This window comes from Clytia hemisphaerica, unplaced genomic scaffold (assembly GCF_902728285.1).
Source record: "Clytia hemisphaerica strain Z4C2 unplaced genomic scaffold, Clytia hemisphaerica genome assembly, whole genome shotgun sequence".
In the NCBI taxonomy this organism is placed as follows: Eukaryota; Metazoa; Cnidaria; class Hydrozoa; order Leptothecata; family Clytiidae; genus Clytia; species Clytia hemisphaerica.
The window spans coordinates 483,041-505,587 of record NW_027103721.1 but is presented as its reverse complement, the minus strand read 5'-3'; the positions used below and the strand labels follow the sequence as shown (position 1 = coordinate 505,587).

Below are 22,547 nucleotides of genomic sequence, written 5' to 3'. Positions count from 1 at the left end.
AGCATACATAAAGTATTCATCAGTTAAACAGGTACTACCTCCCCTAGACAACCAATCAGATTTAAGAACGCATGCGCATTAAGTCTAAAATCATTCTGAAGGAGATTTTTCTCATTTTTGTTTTTTGTGAAAGAATCAAAAAAGAGGTTTCAAAAAATTGATTGAGCATTGAAAATATAATTTCTCTATTATTTGAATGTAACTTTGAAGATTTGATTAATTTCGTTCTGAATAATTAAAATCTTCTTGCGATAGATTTTGATCTTATGACTCGAGTCAAGACTTTTTTGGCTTATCACTGGACTTTCAAATTTCAATAACACCAAAGCTCTTTCACAAACTCATTAAAACACCTCTGTGTCACAGACCCGTGGGAAATTTGGCCGAAATTTTGTCCCCGGTGGGAAAATACCCTGAAATTTCAGCCCCACTGGGATATTGATTTTGATTTCATCCCCACTCGAAATTCAAAGTTTAAAAATTACACTCCAAAACCATCCCTAATGGATTTTTTAAAGAGGCCCTCCCAGTGGACCCAAAATTCACGCCATCACGCCAATTCTTTTTCGATTTCACGCCATTACGCCTAGAAAAATCAGTTTTCACGCCCATATTTTATTCTCTTTTAGTCGTCAATCATGTTTTTCATCATTTTTCCCGAGGGGTAAATCACTCGAAAAATTATCGGACACCTCTACAAAAAGTCAAAAAAAGTCAAAAAAGTTAAAAAAAAAGTCAAAACGTCAAAGAAAAAGTCAAAAATAAAGTCTTAAAGTCAAAGAAAAAGTCAAAGATTCTTAGAAAAAAGTCAAAAAGTCAAATAAAAGTAAAAAAAGTCGTGAAAAAAGTCAAAAAGTTTCTTGAACGGGCGGATGGGTGGAGCAAAATTTATGGGCGGTTTGGGGGGTCTTCAAATTAAAAAACGACCTATATCACACGATAGAGCTCTTCAAACTGAGCAAAAAAGTGTATTACACCAAAGTCCCAACTTCTCTAGATCAAAAGTTATGGTCCTATTTGTTGTCAAAAAGGTGTTTAATTTTGCATAAATTAATGCAGATTGTGGGGAAATTCCCTGTTCTTTACCACAAATAGGCCAATAAATTTTGATCTAGAGAAGTTGGGACTTTGGTGTAATACACTTTTTTGCTCAGTTTGAAGAGCTCTATCGTGTGATATAGGTCTTTTTTTAATTTGAAGACCCCCAAAAATCATGAATTTCCAGACCTTGCAATTTTGCCTGGAAACGCAAAAAATCGCCAATTACTCGTTACTTGCACGATAATATCGTGGAAACTTTTTGATTTTGGAATCTACATATACTAATTCGTGAAAATAAGCACAGAACATCGAATTTGAAATGTTCGCTGCTCAGGGAATCCTCGGCAAATTTTGTCAATTTTTACATATTTAGTAATGCCAATCTTTCAACTATATTCTATCAAAATTTTGAAGCAGCTGCTATTTTATATCTAAAGATATTTATAGCAAAGAACCTTCCACAAACAACAAAAAAATCGCAAAATTTGAAGAAGTTTACCTCTCGAAAGTTTCCCGATAAAATAAAAACTTCTTTTAAAACTATAAAGACAGGGCCGGCGAATCAATTTTGAAAGTGGAGGGGCCAAATAGTAAGTGTCTAAGGAGGCGCCACCATGGCTGGTTGGCTTAGCAAAAAAGTGGGGGGCCATGCCCCCCCCCCCGTTTCGCCGGCCCTGAAAGAATATATTACTCGAAAAAAATTCGCATTTTACCTAAAAATACGAGGTTTCGTTGGACAGATTAACTTTACTTTAGTTCTAATAATCTATATCTTGACTGATTTTTGCTATCAAGGATTGGTAATCAAAGGAGGCCGAAAGAAATTTCTAAAGAGTTTTATGGCTTCTGTGGCTATTACAGAAAAGTTGTTACTCCATCTAACTTTTATTACCTCTATGCCGGAACAAGCACAAAATCCTATATTTTTAAGGGTCCTCTCTCATAAAATCATCGGTAGATTTAAAAAAAATCTATATTACGATTAGGTAACTCACTTTGTCAAAATTTCTGCAATTTTCCAAGAAAATGTGGAATTTTTCCTCCAAAATTGACCAATTTTGTGCCAATTTTACCAAAAAATTGGCCTTTTATCACAATTTCCTACCCTTACAGTAAAGTTCAGTGCAGTTTTGTAATTTCCTACCCTTACAGTGCACCAGCTTAACTATGAAAAACCTACCCTTAAGGGCCGAACGTCTGGTAGGTCATTTACCTTGAGTGCCACCCCCCCCCCAAACAAAGAAAACCGATTCGAATGAAAATATAAAAGAATCATGCTCATAATAAACCTGTTGCTTCTTTCTGTTTCAGACTTTACTACAAATAGTGTTGGACGTGTGTTGGACGTCCATAAAACATGTTTAAAGCCGCTGCACCTGTCGCAAGTCAGGGACTCCAGATTGCATTGGTTGGGTTTTTGAGTGGGTTTTGGTGTTTGTGTTTTTCTGCTTGGCTTTTTAAACTTTATGTCTATTGGTTTGTTGGTTCTTTTTCGCATAAAATTCTCATTTCTTGACAGGATGTTTGATTGGTTTGATTTATATATTTAGAAAAATTCAAAAAAATGGAAAAAAAAACGTATAATTATAAAAATATTAGTGCCTTTTTATGTTTCATCTTTATTTTATTTCGTATTTTCAACACTTTCTCTCCTTGAGGTCAGATCTCTGATCTTCACCATATATATATTTTCCTGAAATAAAGGACCTGATGTCATCTAAGAATAAGCATCTAAGAAAGAGAGGAAAATATTAGTTACGGAGGAAGCGCAACCAATGGATACAATGGATATGGAGAAGTATCATGCATAATAATATCTCTTTCCGTTAAGCATTTTTCAATGGTATAGACTGCTCAGGTAAATAACTGTTGTAAAACTAATCCAAATTTGACCTTCTTTTCATGTTAACCTGCTAATGGAAATTTATACAATGTTGACAAATTCAAAACTATATTCCGTGAAGTGCACGAATATCGATATATAGAAATATCTTATCAGTCATCCGTTGTTTTGTACCTGGTAACTGGTGTCGTTTAATTTTTCAGAGAAATTCATTAATGTTCCAAAAAACTGTGGATTCAAACCAAGTTAGATTTCATAGATCTATTTGATACAACACAAAACTAAACTCAAAAATGTCATCAAGCATCAACGCTTTTTGAAAAAGAGTCAGCGATAGAGAATCATAACATTAAGAACTGTCTATTATTTCGTCCATTGAAGTAACATTTCCATAAGCTTAGTAATTACTATTGTACATTTGCTCCGGTAAGTTATGGCATGTCTCAAAAACCTGAAAATTACCATAATTTTTGAAGGCCATTAGCCGGCAGAAAATGAGGAAACCAATGATTTACTACGAAGGATACAATGATGAAGTTTCTCTGTAGGGGTGTTACCTAATTGTTTACGCCCTTATTTTCGCGAAAAACCGCAAAAACTAAAAAATGCTGACGTCAGCAAAACTTGTTTTTTAAATAACTCTAGTTTGGCTAAAGATAGAAACATGAAATTCGGACTGAAGTTGCACATCATTAAAAGGATTATTTTGCATAAAACCTTTTTTGAAATTTTGCTGACATCAGCACTTTTTTGCAAAATTTCGTATTTTGCTGATTTCTGCTGACGACAGCAAAATTTCGAAAAGTTTTTTTTTGAAAAATGATCCTTCTAAATAATGGCCTTCAAAAATTATGGTAATTTTCAGGTTTTTGAGACATGCCATAACTTACCTGAGTGGGAATCATGTAAAAGCCCCCCCACCCCCGTGAAAGATTTCATTTGAAAGAAACTCATTTCAATTACACTTTTCGGAGGTTCTGGGTAATTCCCAAAACCTGGATTTATTGCAATGGAAACACCATGGAAACACTTTCAGCATATTAAATGCACGCCGGTCAAGTCAATTTCAATGGATTTTTTTATCGTCATTTGGTCTGTCTGTTTCATCAAATACCAAGTTTTCAGAAAAACAATTTGTTCGACTCGAGCTTTGTTTTTTGATACTCTCTCACGGTAAATTTGGTCATCGCCCTCTGGCACTTGGCTCCGCCGCGCCGGCGAGCGAGAACCAGTGATTCCGATCATGATGATATAGACTTAATTGTGGAGCAAGCTTAAAAAGAGGGGTATCCTAATCCAATATGGCGGTTTCGAGTGGAGCTTTGGCAGGGAAAATTTCTCTTGTAACAGGTATGAACATTATTATCTTCATCTTTGCAATCTTTTATCTAACATTTACTTTTTTCAAATTTAATCTAAGAAAAGTATCTGAAATTTTTTTTCTTTTCTGTGCTATGTTCAATGGGCCATTCCAGAAAAAAAAAATTACCCCCTAATGGATGACATCAATTTTTTAAATAAATTTTGGCACGGAATTCCAGGCAAACTTTAAAGAGAAAGTATTGGAATTCCATGAATTTTACTTAATTTTGCATTAAAGTATTGGAATTCCTTGATTTTTTAGGTTACAGTAACGGAATTCCACTGTTTTGATAGGTATTTTGTAAATATGTTACGGAAATTCCGGACTTTCTTGAAAGCAATTTGCTACGGAAATTCCATGTCGTCCATTGGGGGGTAACGAATAAAAACTGGAATGGCCCAATGTCCCTACCTACTCATACGACACAAAAACCCAAGAATTTTTTACAAATTACCAGACGATCTCAATCGCATCGAGCGGAATCGACGATCGAACCAATCGACCGATTGAAATTTGATTGTCGAACGCAATTGAATATTACAGCAATTTTCAGATTCGCTTGATATTCGATTGCGTTTGATTGATGTTCGATTGCGTTCGATTGCGTTCGATCGTCGATTCATTGACCCCCGGATTGTTCATCGCATAATTTCTACGGGAAATCAAAAGTAATTTCATTTGGCTTGTGATATTTGAGAGCTTGGATGTTGGAAAGCTGCAAGAATAAAGCCAGACGATCTCAATCGAATGGAATCGACGATCGAACCAGTCGAACAACAATCGAACCAATTGAATATTACCCAGAATTTTGACGTTCGATTGAGATTCGATTGCGTTCGACAATCGAATTTCAATCGGTCGATTGCGTTCGATTTGGTCGGCTTGTTCGATCATCGATTCCGTTCAATTGAGATCGTCTGGAAATTACACCGGACAAAACTGTCTGGTGTTTGTTAAGTACCGTAGAGTCGTCTAATCTCGACATACGTCTTGCAATCTCGACACCGGATCTGTAAAATAATCAAAACAAACCTTGAATGAAATTCTTGGTATCATTCTTATCGAACAAGTTCATCCATCAAACTAGAAGTTCAGTAAACATTGCAATCCTTTCAATTAAAAAAACAGCCAAATTATAAGCAGTTTTACACAACACACGAAACGCATGCAAACTTCCTCGTAACTTTCTCGTGTCCATCATTAAAATTTTACAACTTTATTACGCTTCAAGTCACGTGATAAAAATAATTTGCGCGCTTAGCCTGGTTTCCCCTTCCTTATATATAAAAACACACGCTCTAGGCGCTAACAGGCCGCACGCCGTGATTGCCAGTATGGCGGTCACATTAAATTCAAAAGGAAACCAGGTTCTTTTTATTATTTTTGGTTCACGGTAAAAATGTCTACTAAAAAATTCCTCGCGTGCAAAATGTTGTGTTGTTGTGATTTGGACATCTTCGTTGAAAGTATGCTAATTAGTTTTTAGCGATTACTACATCGTTAAAGTTTTCTTTTCAAATATAAGTAATAACTCTTCACATTTCTCATATTATATTAACAATCTGTGACGTGATAGAGAGAGAGTACATTTTAGTGATTGATTTGGTATGTATTTGTTTATGTTTGATTTTTTATTTCGAAGACCAGCCTACAGCTATGTCGAGATTGCAAGACGTATGTCGAGATTAGACGACTCTACGGTATTGCATTGCAAAAATTTTTGACACTAGAGAGACATTACCGTAACTTGGTCTAATGTCGACACCCCTCCTCTAATTCCGACACCCTTTTTATCAGCTGAAATTTATAGAAAGGTTGAAACTGTTTTTCTTTGCTTAGTGGTAAGAGAGGAATAATCCTTTTTCAATCAGTGATTGAAGCTTTCATATTATTCCTTTCTCTAAAGAAGGGTGTCGGAATTAGATGAGGGATGTCGATATTAGACCAACTTACGGTAGGTATTATAAGATGAAATCAGCAATTATTACTCTTTTCAGCATGAATTATTGCCAAAAAAAGCAATTTTTCCAGTGATGAAATGCTGAGTCAGCAGAAATGTGTTGTCTTTATAAAGGCCAGAGCAAAGGCAGTTATTACCCCCGCCCCCTTAAACAAACAGCATCGTTTAAGATCAAAACTAATAGAACTCTATTTGAACTCTACTGTAAATAAATTTAATCGAACAATATATTGTTATCAAACTATAATCGAACAGTAATTTCTGGTAAAGTTCTATTACTGTTCGACCAGTGTGGAATCCATGCAAAAGCCACACCGAACATATTTTGAGGATCAAGAAGGTTACACCCAATTGAGGGCATTCTCACGCCTAATATATTCGGCGTACTGTGCATGAATTACACTGGCTGTTCGATTAGTTTGATGAAATTTGATTATTTGATTACGAAAATTGGTTCCATATAACGTTCGGTTGACATCGTCTGGATAAGGGCAAAGATGTGAGAAGTGTTTGGACATTGTAAAATTTCATAGTGGAAAAGGTTTTTCAAATTTTTAAAAGTGATTTTTTTTTAATTTTTCATCGCTCAATAACACCTGATAGTACTAAAATAAATTCAATTATTGAAGTAATCGATAACGATCGAAGTAAACGAATGACCACTTATTGATTAACAATCGAAATTTCGAGTACCAAAATTTCAAAAAAATTGTGAGTATTCAAACTTTCTAAGCTACTACCCTTTGATAACTCAATAGCTGTTGAGTACTTTGATTGTTATTGATTGCTTTCGATAACTAGACTACGATAACCAATTGATTTTTTTCATAATCATTGGTTTCTTTGATAACCAATTGATTACATATAGATATCTTTAAGACAGTTAGGGAAGCCATCCAGGATTCTGCCATTCTATCAGTCAGCAAAAACTAAATAACCTTTCTAAACTTAAGTTTCTTACCATTTTCCATCAAAAACAATCGAAAACATTACTACTTCCCAAAGCTGGAGACCAAAGCAAATGATCTTCCTTGATAAGGGCCCCCTTTTGGATCTATTGTTAACTTATTTAAAATGGTGGACAGAGTTGCGGAATGTTAAAGTGCCCGCTGCTTTGATCAGCCAACAGAAGGTGAGTTTGTTGCTGCGCGAGTTATGTCATGCACTCCACTGTAGCGAATGAAGGTGTGTTCTATCATTGTTGAAAGTTGGAGAAATTTCTACCGACGCAGAAACTTTTTACAGCCAATTAAAGGCACAGTCTCCTTATAATGATTATGTTTGCTACACCGTCTAGGTAAAAAACAGTTTAAAAAAACGCAAGCATAATTTTTTATGAGTGCGGTTATGATTTTTTTGATTGCGACCGCGTACAGGAACTCGCCAAATGTTCCTAACTGTAAGAAAAACCAAAAACATTGACCTTAAACCAAAGCACAAAAAGAAGTTAATTAAGAATTACATTCATAATTATCCTACCATTTTGAGTGGGTTCGCACTGGGTTTCCCCACGTAACTCATAATCACGCATTCTGATTGGTTGGAAGAAACATAAATGAGTTTTGTTCATGAATCGCACCTTTTTTTTGGTCAAGATAAACTCGGTTTCAGATTCTAGTGGGTTGCTACAGAAAATCAAAGGTAACTTATCGGCCCGTTTTATGCTAACTCAAATTTTAAGCTGTCCTTTTTTACGCCACAGCCTAATTTTAGGCTTATGCCAATCAGGGCTGTTAATAACATCAAAATTTGTAAAAATGGCTATTTATGCTTCAAGTTGATAAATAAAATTTATTTAAATTTATTACATTAAAATGTAATTTTTCAGTAGTAAACTGTTGAAAATTCCATTGAAAATCACTGATTTTTAAATATATTTTAAATATTTCACTGAAGATTTAATTATGGAGTAAAACAATGGATAATCTTAGTCTTCCAATCATACCTAAAATCAGTACTATTGTATTATTGATTACTTTGATCACAAAGCAAACGCTCGATTAGTACTGTCTGGATAACATGAGAAGTTCTACCCTGGGTAATATCCAGACTCAAAATTTCAGAAAAAGTTCTTACCTCAACCATGGATATAATACAGAGAAAACTTTTAACTCTGTATTATATCCATGCCTCAACCAGCCTCAACGTACAAAGTTTGTAAAATTTTAGAGTCTGGTCTATACAGTTTGAATGAAACATTTTGTGAGTGAGCCCTTGTTGACAGACTCTTAAAACTTTGGAAGCCCGGGCAGACACAACTTACCAAATAGCCTCTTTAATAATATGAGGAGCGTCTACAAAGACTCAAGCTTCCATCTCTTGAGTTTAGAAGACTTTTCTGCGATATGGTCCAAATGTATAAGCATATCCATTTTTATGATCCAAAAACAACTCCGGACAAGCTAGTTAAAAGAACTCGTCCAGCCAGATTTCACGATCACGAATTCGTTCCAAACTTTGCTGCTGATGGTCTTCGAGGAGCTCAAACAAAGTCATTCTACTATAGAACAATCCCTACATGGAATGCATTGCCACGATTTGTCGTCGAGTCGACCTCCATTCACTTGTTTAAACAAAACCTTAATGAAGCGTGGAAAAGACACAAACTTAGATATTTAACAAATTAGAATTGTAATCAAACCGGTTCGTAGAGGCCCACCTCGGGCATGTGAACTTGTATACTGTATAATAATAATAAATACCGGGTGCAGCAGAAAAAACTTTGGACGTTTGGCGAGCCACTGAGGCCGAACAAAGTCTTGTTTAGACTCAAAACCACTTTTATTAGAAAGAGGACATGCTAACTTAAATTTTGCGGTATAACTTTTTAAGTTTGGTCAAGTAGTTGTCAAGTTATAAGCTTTTGAAGTCAAAATTCACTTTTCGAAAAGTGTAAAAAACACGTAAAAAAAGGTGTATTAAATTTATGCAAATAATGAAAAAATAGCTCAGTATTTGACTTATTTAACGACTTTTACGACATAATTTATTGTTAAAATACTTTTAAAAGCAGTTTTCGTTTACAACATAGTCAGTTTTTAGTAAATAGTCAGTTTTTAGAAATATTTGAAAAAAATTCTTATCGAAAACGCTTAAAAATGCTTAATTTAATACCCTTTTATTACGTGTTTTTCACACTTTTCGAAAAGTGAATTTTAACTTCAAAAGCTTATAACTTGACAACTACTTGACCAAACTTAAAAAGTTATACCGCAAAATTTAAGTTAGCATGTCCTCTTTCTAATAAAAGTGGTTTTGAGTCTAAACAAGACTTTGTTCGGCCTCAGTGGCTCGCCAAACGTCCAAAGTTTTTTCTGCTGCACCCGGTAATAATAATGATAAGCTCCTAAACTTTCAAAACTACTAAAAACAACATCAAAGCATCAGCCACATTCATAAAAGCTCCCAAAAATCAACCATTCTGTTTACAAATTACCTGTGTTTTTATTTTGATTTGTTTTCCTTCTTCTACTGTACCGTCAGCTTTTTCCATAAATTATGCGCGTGTAGAAAAAATCTAAAAAATCTAAAAAATCTTTTATCATTGACTGGACACGTATTGATCAATTAAATACACTCATATATACAGGGACAAATATCCCTGCAGATGAGTCAGTTGGACCAGACCATATACAAGAAACAAGATGAAATATTAAGTCAGACAGTAAAATAGTATATAACATCCAGGCTAGAAAAGCTCTAGAGAATAATATGTAAAAAGATTCTGCAAAGATGCCAAAACACAGTTAGAAAAAGAAAACAAAACTCCTGTTGTAAGTTTGTTTACATATAACTTCGATTTTACTAGTCTGCTGAATTTCCCTTCGATTGATTACGTCTGGTTTAAAGAGAAATTCTTCATTCAATTAGAAACATTTTATCTCCCAGACTGGCTTTTTTCTGACTGAACCAAGGATTTATTTTTAATGACCATGAAATCCATGTTTTGGATGTGTTTGCAACAACAGTCGATAGAGTCACCTGAAAATCAAGTCCCAAATTCCAGGACAAATGTACAGTATACATGAAAATTGCTTGAAAATAAATGAACCAAGGATTTATTTTTAATGACCATGAAATCCATGTTTTGGATGTGTTTGCAACAACAGTCGATAGAGTCACCTGAAAATCAAGTCCCAAATTCCAGGACAAATGTACAGTATACATGAAAATTGCTTGAAAACCAAAAGCTTGAAATAAAATTATATAAATGATCTAGCAACAGGAAGCTCAAAAACTTCTTCAATCAAGCTCAATCATGATAAATAATTTTGAAATGACTTGATCAAATCATAATAAGAAAGTTCAATTAAAAGAACTCATTGAGATCATCTGTCCTTTTATAAGCTAATAAAAAACACAAAACGCTAACATTTGATTTCAAAATTGTTAATCTGCTTTATGTTGCTTGTTTTAGGTGCTGCAACTGGCATAGGGAGAGCAGTATGTGAATTATTTGCCAAAGAAGGTGCAACAGTTATTGGAGTTGGACTACAAAATATTTCACCAGTCATTGAGAATCTACCCAAAAACACAAACCTCCCCCATCTTGCCCTGGAGTGTGATGTCTCCTCTGAAGAAAGCATAAAACAAACTTTTGCTGAAATTCTAAAAGTATATTTTTATCTATTGTTCTTGAATCTTTTTTCCCCTTCATTTGTTTAATTTTGGAAGAGCCCGTCCTTTTCTTTTATAACCCTAGCTCTAAAATTTTGAAATTATAAAATGTTAATGATAGAGTACCTTAAGGGAATAAATTTTGGCTGGAACTTTTGACGAATTTGTTCAAAATCCACCAAATTAAGTTCCCGCTAAATTTTTTTTTCTGTTATGACTCAGATGAATTTTTTAAGTTGGACTTTGGAGTCAGATTTTTTGGAACATATATTCACTATGCTTTTATAGTAATAAGACTTGCTTATTATTAATGTATTTTTTTGTCTTCTTTAGGAATATAATCAGACACCAACAATAGCAGTGAATAGTGCTGGTATTACTAAAGATTCATTTCTTATCAAGCAGTCTGAAAAAGATTTTGATGATGTCATAAATGTCAATTTAAAGGTACACTACATTTTGTGATACACTAGTTTGATTCTAAATATTTGGACTCATAGACTGTAAAATGAAAATTCCTAACTTTTATTAGTGTCCCAAGAAAGAATGTCACTATTTTAATTGTTTAAAATGGGAGACTGGATGCTTGAGCAGTGTTCCTATCTAAAGACTGTTTTGGCCGAAAGAATCCGGCTTAATAATTTCTCATCCATCAATACAGTAAAGAATTACCAACCAAATTAATTTGAGTCAATTTTTTTCGTTGTTTTTTCTAACAGGGAACATTTTTCATCACAAAACATCTATGTGGTTATTTGATCAAGAATAAAGTGTCTGGTGGATCCATTGTTAATATTGCTAGCATCGTTGGAAAGGTATTTCGAAGATTTTTACGTGTTTTTCTAATTGAATATGGTTTACAGAAATTTGATTTCTTAACTGTAATTTTCCGTCGTTGCAAATGCCGGCTATACTATACTTTTTTATGGAAGAGTTGTTAGTTCTACATCATTCAGAATTACAAATTTTCCGTAGACGGAATTACCGTATTGATTAAAAAAGAAAAATTGTAAAGCAGCGAAATGATTCTAGACATTGCATCCCAATTCATTTAAGTCGGTTGGGTTGAAGCAGTCGGTTTTGTCAAGGGTCTTTAAATAAGTTTTGTTAAGCTCAAATTCCGTTTAATATTAGTGACTTTAATGGTTAAGGAATTCGTACCAAAAGTGGCGTTAATTGATAGTCTTATATCTATCAAGAATCATTTTAGAATTTTTCCACAAAGTGTTCGATGTACGATGACATTTTGAGATTATTTTTGGCTTATCTCATTTTTGAGATGATGTTTGTTTTGCCGCTTTGAGCTACATCAACACTTGGCTTTGTATTATCACCATGTTAGTTACTGACTATTGAAAGTATGTTGTTCATGCAATTGCATTGTAAGGGTCAGGGACGACGTTGGGTAAAATGCACTATAAGTGTATGGTTCGATTTACTGGTTCCACTGTACTGCTTTAAGTGACGATTTTGCTTTGAGGAGTAGAGAAAGTCTTAATCTATCAATTTCATGAAAAGTTATAGACTATCATTTGAACGAAAAGTTGACAAAATTCTTGGGACGAAATGTCATCAAAGGATTCGCGATGACATGTTAACAAGCTTCTGATTGAATTCGTACTAGTTATCGCATGACTTCGAGTGCAATACGAGAAATATTTTACGAGTTCCGAGATTTTTCCGTAATATTTTTCCGAGCCTTTAGGCGAGGAAAAATATCGGTAAAATCTCGGAACGAGTAAAATATCGAGTATTGCACGAGAAGTCATGTGATAACTAATTTATTGTCGACTCAAAAAAATTGTCCTGATATAAATTTCTTTTTGCTTGTGTTTTAAAACTTACTTCCGCCTTGATTCTTTCTTCTGTGTAGTTTCGAATGTTTTTATTCGAAAATCTAATTCGAACGTTAGATTCGAACAATAAAACATTCGATATGTTCCCGCCGACAATATTCACACAAAAACAAAACAGAGGAGCATTTTCGATCATTTTACGATCGAGAAGTTTTGTTTTGAAGAGTTGCAGATTTTTCAGAGATGTATTTGAAAGTTTCTAGATTGATAATTCAAAATGCAGATGGTGTACAGTATTGTTTCGATAGAGAAGGAACCCTTCATCGTTGGATTAATCAGATTGATAACATTCAGTCTTTTTCTATGTTTTTGTTTCGATGCATGGAAAAGAATAGCAGAGGAAAGGAGTTCCATGATGGAAATGTATGCTTGTAATAATGGTTAAAGAACAACATTTTTTTCAAGAGCAAAACAATTTGGATACTTTCTTGATTATCGTCAAGCTTTAATTGTTTCGAATTTTAGAAGGAAGATGTATAAATGATTGTTGAGTTTACAATTCAAGGACGTACCTCGTCAAGAAGGAAAATTAGGAGAGAACTTTTTCAAAAATCACCACTTCCCTTGCTACGTTATGAGAAATCTTACTGGCAAACATTCAAGAATCTCAAGTTTTTTGTATGCATTGATAAAAAACTGTTTGGTTACATACGGACGAATTTTATACCAAAAGCTGAAAATATTTGGGTCGTGTCAAGTAGTTTTACAATTTCTTAGTTTATCAGATTTGATTTTAGTGTCTTTTATGGAAGAACTCCAAAGTAAAAGTTAATCTGAACATATATTTGTTGCGTTTTTCCCTTTGATTCCCAAGCCAGTTTCTCCGAAAGTCAGTTCTTTTCGGCTGTTTTGTTTTGATTTTTCTCCCGCCGCTTACCCAGTCCCCCAAAAGTCAACGCGGTCATATTTCCAGACTAAAGAAATATGAAATATCGCAAATATCTCGATGCTCTCGACCAATCAAAACGCTGATATTTTTTTGGGTCGGCAATAAGTTATATAATTATTTTTTTCGATAACCATAAATTGAATACTCTAACCATTAAAAATTGTGTATGTTTTGTTGAGCTTTTACTGTTTGTTGGTCAAGCAAACCTTCAGACAGCCATGCTGGACCATGCCACCGATGTATTTTAGACAACTGTTGAACCTAACTGTAAACTGGAGAATAGTTTTATCAAGGTTCCCTGTTCCTCTAGGTCGGCTGTATCCAGTTCCATGTAAGGGTACCTTGTGCAGGAGGTATGTCACAGTGGTCTGAAAAGGTGAGAGCCTTTTTCTCTGAGAACCAATAATTTTTAACTGTGCTTTGGGCATTATTATTTTTCTGGAATTGACTCAGCAGTTGGCCCCCTAACATATATTGTTTACTTTTTCTTTGTAAAGCGACCGTAGTGCAGTGGTAGAGCATCCGGCTACGGTGCGCAAGGTCGTGGGTTCAACCCTCGACTGGGGTCATGTTAAAGGCTAACACGTACTCAGTACAAAAATGGTACTGTACTTGATACCTCTATGCTTGATGCTCAGCAATTAAGAGATGGATCAAGGGTAAGTGGAGAAATCCAGCGAGAAAGAGTAGTGCTCTCTCCTACCTTCGGGTAGACAGCTACAGAAAAGGGATGCGTTCGTAAACTTACTTACTACCTTAATGTAGATAGCTATCGAAAGCAGTTGTGTTGAAGTTTTTATAAGATGCTCACAATAAAGTTTTTGTTTGATTAGTTAACGACCAATCCAATGACAAAAATTCTTGTAAAAATGTTCAACTTGACCCATCGAAAGAGAAGCCTTCGGGTCGAGTCTGCTAAATCACGCGCCTCACGCGCCTCACGCGCCCACGCGCCCACGCGCCTTGCTTTTTCACGCGCCCATACTTTTCACGCGCCTTAATTTTTTTCACGCGCCCTTAAATTTTCACGCACCCATATTTTTCACGCGCCTTAATTTTTTTCACGCGCCCTTAAATTTTCACGCGCCTATGTTTTTCACGCGCCCCTATTTTTTCACGCGCCCTTAGAATTTTCACGCGCCCATATTTTTCACACGCTTATAATTTAATTGCTTTTTGACCCATCTCACCTTGAAAACAAAAAAAATGTACATCTCCTTTTTCTAAGCGTTGTTCTAGATTTTATCTTAAGATTTTCAAAAATTTTCGATTTTCCAAATTTATTCCATTTTTATAAGGGGCTGCCACTTAAGGGAGTTTTTGCTCCCTCTAGAAACTTACTGTGTGATGAGTTTTCATCATTTGTAAAAAATCAAATGAACACATTGAGTAGTCAAGCAAACCCGAGTTACGACGAATGTGACGTCACAAGTCTCAAATTATGACGTCATAAGTGGGCTTTTTAACTCGAAAAAGTTTTTTACTGTTGTTTTGTAACTCGAAATATTTTTTTAAAATTTTGTTTTAGAGTTACGTAACTCGAAAAATGAAATTTAAAATTTATTTTCGAGCAAAATCCCCCCCCTCCACGTCATCATACAGAAGGTACGAAATGACGTCAAAATTTCTGAAAAATTACGTCATAAACATAACTCGGTTTTTTCCGTAACTCGGTTTTTTAACTCGAGAAAAATAACTCGGGATTTCCGAGCCTCTTTGCTATTATCGTCAACTCATTTATTACAACTCGGTATCTATTTTGCTGACCAGAACGGCTATCTTCTGAGGGGGACTTTTGCGTCTCTAAAATAAATTTAGAAGTGCGCAGTGTTGTCACAAAAAAATTCGGAAGTGCGCAGTGTCTTTTGAGCCTTCTGGGCCATGACCCTAGACAGTTCTAGTTCACAAATTTTATAACAACTGGAAGTGCGTGGTGAGCCTTAGGGGCCATCGTAATTATTGATTCACAACGCTTAGAAAAAGGAGATGTACATTTTTTTTGTTTTCAAGGTGAGATGGGTCAAAAAGCAATTAAATTATAAGCGTGTGAAAAATATGGGCGCGTGAAAATTTTAAGGGCGCGTGAAAAATATGGGTGCGTGAAAATTTAAGGGCGCGTGAAAATTTAAGGGCGCGTGAAAATTTAAGGGCGCGTGAAAATTTAAGGGCGCGTGAAAGAAATTAAGGCGCGTGAAAAGTATGGGCGCGTGAAAAAGCAAGGTGCGTGAGGCGCGCGAGGCGCGTGGGCGCGTGAAAAATATAGGGCGCGTGATTTAGCAGACTCCTTTCGGGTCGCCTCCGACTCTGCTGCGGTCACAGACTTATACTTCTTGTAGAAAATTAACTTCTTTTGAAGTTTTGAAGATTTTTTTTCTCTTTAACAGACTGGGAACATTGGGCAAGCTAATTACACTGCATCAAAAGCAGGAGTGGTTGGTCTTACTAAAACCACTGCTCTTGAATTAGCCAGGTATTGTACATCATTTATTCTCAGTCCACTAGCACAATCTTGAATAGTATATCAAAATATGTCAAATTGGGCCATCCCATTATATATCCAAACAGGGGGTGGAGGAACATTTCCAGGGATTAATCAGAGAAGAATTTCCAGGGGGTGTTAAATAGTATTTTTTCATTTTTCCAGGGATAAAAGGTTATTTCAAAATTTCCAGTGGGCAAAAGACTGTTTTTAGTTCGTCCACCCTTACTTTTAAGATATGAAAATAATTTTTCCTAGGGTTCTTTTGTAAATTTTGACATTTTCCAGGGAGTATTCACACATTTCTAAAAATCTTTCTTTGCCTTGAAAAGGTTCGCCCACCCCCTTGTACGGAAATTTTATGGAACAGCTAATTGTATAACAGAATACTTACCAAAATAGTAAGACACGCTAGAGAACGAAACCGTCACATTTTTCAAGTATATTTACATGGAAAGGAATTCTTTTTTTCTGATTGTGCCATAGGATACTAGCATTCCCGAAATTTTTTGATTTTTTCACGTTTTCGAGCACTTTCTGAAAGTTACTCTTTTGTTCATTTTAGCATAACATTTGATCGAACTAACCAAATTTGATAAATGACCTGAAACGACCCATCCAGTTGAAGTTTATCTTTCTTCTTTCCAATGGAAAAGGGATTAATTCTTTTGAAATTCTTAGAACTCGATTAATTTTATTTGAAAGTGAGAAACTTTTTTTGTGGTGCACCCGGTAGAATCCTTTTGCGGATAAAAGAAAAGGGATGGCTGCCAGACTATTTTAGTGAAGCTTATCAGTGCAATCACCGCCTTTCTTCATTTTACTTTAAGATTCAATGTTAGATGCAATGCTGTCTTACCTGGTTTCATCACAACAGCAATGACGGATAAAGTCCCTCAACCTGTCCGCGACCAGGTTTGTTAGCCCCTCTTCTGGGGCCTTAAGCCTTAAAGTCTCATCCCCCTCTCAATTTAGCTTAGGATTGAAATTTTGATAAGTGATAGATATTGACAAATGTTTTTTTAATGTTTTATAACTATCCAGATTATTTTGATTCTTTCTTTTTCCCAGGTCTGTAAAATGATTCCAATGCAAACGTTTGGTCAACCACAAGGTCTGTTATTTATCTGTTCGTTTCCTACGTCGTTACGAAAGTCTATGCAAGTGGACATAGGAATTTATGAGGTCTTTCATTGGTACATGATGGCTGTCTACGAATTCTAGAAATATTTACGAATCTTTGTAAATTCCTATAACATCCAAAAAAAATAGTTCACACTTTTTTTGTAATGATAAGGGAATATTTATAAGAAAACGAGACTTAATTTCCGCCAAAACCTATGAACGAACTAAGAGAAAAAAGGCTTGCCTCAGATTTTAGGATTGGCTAAGAAGATGCTAAATTTTTTTAATTAGTCAATAAAGGCAGTGTTATAAAAACATTATAAGATAATTCTGAAAAATTATTAAGAAGAGCTGAGTCTAAGTTAAAATTTACTGTTATTTAATTTGGTTGTGTATTGTCCAAAATCAAACAGCATTTTCAACTACTTGGCCTAAATGACCGTTCGACAGTTCTTAATCGGCCTTAAATTTCTTTAGTGACCATTCAAACCATCCAATTTTTTTATGATTTCAGATATTGCAGAAGCTTGCTTATTCTTAGCATCTGATAAAAGTCGTTACATTACGGGAACCACCTTAGAAGTAGCAGGTATTTCTCATTAAAGCTCATTTCGAATTATCTGTCAGTTGAATAACAAAAAACTATAGGTATTCCTAAAGCTTTGATTCTAGAATGCGATTTTATGCTTGTTGAAAAGATCTGGAGTGGAATATTGTCATGTGAAATAACATAGCAAATACGAATTGGGAAAGTTATGCTATTGCACGCTTTTTTATAAGAATGGTATTTTTCCAATTCATCATGAATATTCTAGCTTTTTGGGAAAAATCATCTTGAAATCATCTTACGATATTCTTAGACCTTAAATTCAAACTCACTCCAAATCTAGCATATAATACCTCAGGCCAAGCAAAAAAAATAGCTTTTTTTGTGAAAGTTTTTATCATTGCTGGGGAATAATTGACAATTTAATGGTTAAATGCTCTAAAAATGGCGTTCTTAAGTCAGTCGGAACCACTACATGAAAAAGGGAAATATTGCCTTAACGGGAAATTCCCGAACGGGAAGGTGAAAATAACCCGAAAAGGAAACTGTTTCCAGATTGAAAATTTCATTACTTTTCTGTTTCCCGTTTCGGTCAAGAACTTTTCATCGTTCCCGAACGGGAAATCGAATTTTTGTAAACAAAGTAGATTTTTGTTTCCCGATCGAGAAAAAGTTTCCAAATAGGGAAGTTTTCAATTGGGAATGGGGAAAGTAGAATTAAGAAGCGATTATCTAGTGGATTTTTTAACTATCTATCCCCGATCGGGAAACTGTTGAACTTCCCGATTTGGAAAGTCTAGCCATTTCGGGAAGTTTTCCACCTTCCCGTTCGGGAAATATTTCCCGTTAAGGCAATGCCTTTTCCATGTAGTGGTCCCGACTGTAAGTTCATATGCTGAATTCCATGATGGTGGTATTCTTATCATATTCTTAATTTTTTGCCCAATTTCATCATAAATATTCTTATTAAGTAACTCATACAAAATAAGCGTTTATGCTACAATTTTTTCAGTATAGATCTATCTAGAAATTATGAAACCTTTCACTTTGGCTACATTTATTCGACTTCAAGACGTCGAAAATCGTCCAAGCACTTTTTATCCAGTTAATGTATTTCTTAATCTTTTTGTAGGTGGGCTGGGTGCTTGAACAGAATTTAATCAAGAAGCAAATCAACAGATGTCAGTATATTGTAGATATAATTTTTTTAATTGATTTTTACAATTTGAATTTTTATCGTATTTTTGAGCTTTTTGCTAACCAGAGCACAGCGCTTGATTAAATCCTCCTTTTTCTTGGAGCATTGGGTTGAGTGCTGAATACAGAATGATATAATTATAAGCATAACTTAGACAATATATATTAATGTATGTAAAATATTTCAGATCGTACAATGAAAGACACATGGACACGAAATTTACTTTTTGATTTTGTAAAGCTTCTTAAAAATGGCATATCGAATAATTGAGCGTATCTTATAGTACCGAGTGCGCCACAAAAAGGTTTCTCTCTTTAAAACTAATTTTCTAGAAATCTGAAGATTTTAAAAGAACCATTCCTACTTTACTGGAAAGAAGAAAGATAAACTTAAATTCGATTCATTAGATCAAAAGTTATGCTTAATTGAATAAAAAAGTTACTTTCTGAAGTTATTCAAAAACGTTAAAAATCGACCTATCAAATTAAACAGAAGCATAATTACATGATAAATCATTATCTTCGTCTCAGTCATTAAAAATGATATTTATCTGTCTGAATGACCTTTTGTTATGTAAAGGAAGGTTGAATTTCAATAAAAGGCAGAACATTCGTCGAAAAAGGCAAACAAATCTGGTAAAATTCATAAAAATACATCCAGCCTTACATAGACTTTATCCAATCTAAAACCAAAAATCGGAGGAAAATTTCGGTAAAAGTAAATTAAAGTGATCTTGATGAAGATTTTAAACCCTTTTGGCCTTTCAGTTTCGAAATTTTATGTGTTTATTCACTGAAAAATGCTTTTAATCATGTAAAGGTTATTGCGATTGTCAATTTTGATATAAAAATTTGATAGGTCGATTTTCAACATTTTCGAGCACTTTCAGAAAGTAACCTTTTTATTCAATTGAGCATAACTTTTGATCTAATGAATCGAATTTAATAAATGACCCATCAAAATTTAAGTTTATCTTTCTTCTTTCCAGTAAAATAGGAATGGTTCTTTTAAAATTTTAAGATTTCTAGAAAATTAGTTTTAAAGAGAGAAATTTTTTTGTGGCGCACCCGGTAGAACGTTGAATTAGAGAGTGTCAACTGTATTCTTAAAGCTCAGAAAGGTTTTGACCTTTGAAAAATAAAAATGATTTACTCGAGTTTCGTGTTGTGTGACGTGAGATTACTTATAACCTGTCAAAAGTAAACACAAAAAGTTATTCCGACCCTTTACAAATGTGTTGACATTTTTTATGATTATCAAAACTATAAAAATGACGTTTATTCTTACACCATGAAAGACGTAAAAGTGTCTATTTTAACATCCGAAACCTTTTCGATCCTGAAATAACAGCTTTTATAATCACTGTAGTTTACCAGTGGATACCCCTTAAAACCACATACCCCTTAAAACCCACAATGTTGCATTTTTGGCTTTCATAACTACCAGATTTAATTTTATGTGGTATGTTTCACTTTTTTACAACCTCTTATAAATGTTCTTTCATAAAATACCAAATTTTAAGGATTTTAAAGATGCTAAATTATCTTAAAATTCGAAGTTATTCAAAATTTTATCAAAAATCCCTTCAAAAAATCAGGTTTTTTGGACCTAGAAATTACACAATTGAATTTAAGGTCATAAAACCTATACTTTTTAGATACCTATACTTATGGTAGGTATGAAAAAATCATTTTCATCTTCGTGAATAGACCCCAACGAAAATGACAGGCCCTTAAAATTCTACTTTAAAGTACTTTTATGGTGATGATCAAGAAAATCTGAAAATTGACTTTCTCAAAACCTGGTCATGTTGCATACCAAAATGTCACAAATTTGATGGAGATTTAGAAAAACATTAGAACCATAGGTCAAAAATGAAGCGAATGAAGGTTTTGGCCTTTCCTAATCGTTTTTGACGAAAAAACCACACACAATTGCATTATGGGCATGAAATCCTGAAAAATGAAAATATTGTCGTGGGAATGAATTTCTAGCAAGTCTTTGAACCATTGAATCACGAAGCAACACCAAATTTGTATCCATCAGCTTGAGTATCCCGTTAGCAAGGGTCGGACTTTGTGGTTTTTAGCCTTATTTTTGGAGGTTTTAAGGGGTATTTTGATTTAACACATATTTTTGAGATCATTTAGGTACTAGTGGTATATTCATAACATTAGTAACTTTACAGTGAATCACTGTTCAAAATTTGAGGTCAAAAGAACTTTTTTGTAAAAAGTTATTCGAGAAAAACCATTTTGTAGTAGTAGGGGCCACTATGTCGCGAAAAAGCTTCCCGTGTGCAGCAGCTTGTGCAAAGGGATTTTATGATTGAATATTGTTCCTTCAATGTAGAAGATCAAAATTTGAGAGGTGGGGCCGGGTGTGACCACCCGTTGCCATGGAAACTGACGTCATTGGTTACTATGGCAACCAAAATATAAAGTCGTCAAAATTGAAAAATTTTTATTCCATTCGAAAGAGCATGAAAAAGATAAAGAAAAAGGTCACCACCTATATCTGAAAATGAATATATCAGGAGATATTAAAGAAATAAGACAAAATGATGTCATAAAAAAATGACGTCATCGAAAAAAAAAATTTGCCAAAACTCGAAAATTTTTGTTTTTTTGGAAAGAAGACCCTCCAGTGAACATAAAACATTATTACAATAACGTTTGAAAATTCGTTAAAAAAAGTCTATTTGCCAAAATTGACATTTTTTAAATTTTGCCTGTCGAAGGTTGGAGCTTGGGACAGCGCAGCCCAGCACGTTACAGGCAAAATTTAAAAATATCAATTTTGGCTAATAGACTTCTTTAAAAGGATTTTTAGACTTTTTCGTAATAATATTTTATGTTCACTGGAAGGTTTTCTTTCCAAAAAACCAAAAAATTTCGAATTTTGGCAAATCTTTATTTTTCGATGACGTCATCGTTTTATGACGTCATTTTGCCTTATTTCTTTAATATCTCCTAATATATTCATTTTCAGATATATGTTGTGACCTTTTTCTTTATCATTTTTTCATGCTCTTTCGAATGGAACAAAAAATTTTCAATTTTGACGACTTCTTATTTTGGTTGCCATAGTAACCAATGACGTCAGTTTCCATGGCAACGGGTGGTCACACTCGGCCCCACCTCTCAAATTTTGATCTTCTACATTCAAGGAACAATATTCAATTATAAAATCCCTTTGAACAGGCCGCTGCACACGGGAAGACATAGTGGCCTCTACTATAGGTTTTAAGGGGTAAATAGCTAAAACTGCACTTTTTCACTTCCTCGTGAAAAACTGAAAACTGTTTTCTACAAAACATCACTGCTAGGGAAGACAATCATAGACAACGTACTTTCAACACAAAATGTTTCAGCCTTACACTCCAACTAAACAATGAGATAGAGGGTACCACTTTTTATTGTGGGTTTTAAGGGGTATCCACTGGTACCTTACTTAACTTAATTTTCATAAGATTTCGTTTGGATTTTACTGTTTCAAGTTTGGCCAGTCCCAAAATCTTTTTTTTTTCACAACTTTTTAAAAAGTTTATCTTACACCATCATAAAAGGAAAAAGCTGAGTAAGGAATCATTTTACATAAAGAGCCTGGTAACTACCCATATATAAGAC

General features: G+C 34.3%; 1 protein-coding gene across 2 annotated transcripts; it reads left to right on the top strand.

The window, feature by feature from the left end:
• The first annotated feature begins 4,157 nt into the window (after nucleotides 1-4,157).
• On the top strand, nucleotides 4,158-19,140 carry LOC136804325 (3-oxoacyl-[acyl-carrier-protein] reductase FabG-like). Of its 2 annotated transcripts, XM_067061029.1 has the most exons (10): nucleotides 4,158-4,234; nucleotides 10,625-10,821; nucleotides 11,158-11,271; nucleotides 11,544-11,639; nucleotides 13,880-13,945; nucleotides 15,954-16,039; nucleotides 16,879-16,963; nucleotides 17,120-17,162; nucleotides 17,688-17,762; nucleotides 18,853-18,958. In XM_067061029.1, the coding sequence occupies exons 1-10, from the start codon at nucleotides 4,186-4,188 to the stop codon at nucleotides 18,867-18,869; spliced, it is 828 nt and encodes a 275-aa protein (XP_066917130.1). In that variant the 5' UTR covers nucleotides 4,158-4,185; the 3' UTR covers nucleotides 18,870-18,958. The 2 variants fall into 2 exon arrangements, with proteins under 2 accessions (XP_066917130.1, XP_066917132.1); XM_067061031.1 differs by lacking the exon at nucleotides 13,880-13,945 and having other exon boundaries at nucleotides 18,853-19,140.
• Nucleotides 19,141-22,547: the final 3,407 nt, after the last annotated feature.

Bases quoted from the DNA above. Each gene is read 5' to 3' on its own strand.
- LOC136804325 (XM_067061029.1), top strand. From the start codon at position 4,186: ATGGCGGTTTCGAGTGGAGCTTTGGCAGGGAAAATTTCTCTTGTAACA. The intron at 11,640-13,879 runs GTATTTCGAAGA...CTGTTCCTCTAG, and splicing joins TTGCTAGCATCGTTGGAAAG to GTCGGCTGTATCCAGTTCCA. The intron at 13,946-15,953 runs GTGAGAGCCTTT...TCTCTTTAACAG, and splicing joins TGTCACAGTGGTCTGAAAAG to ACTGGGAACATTGGGCAAGC.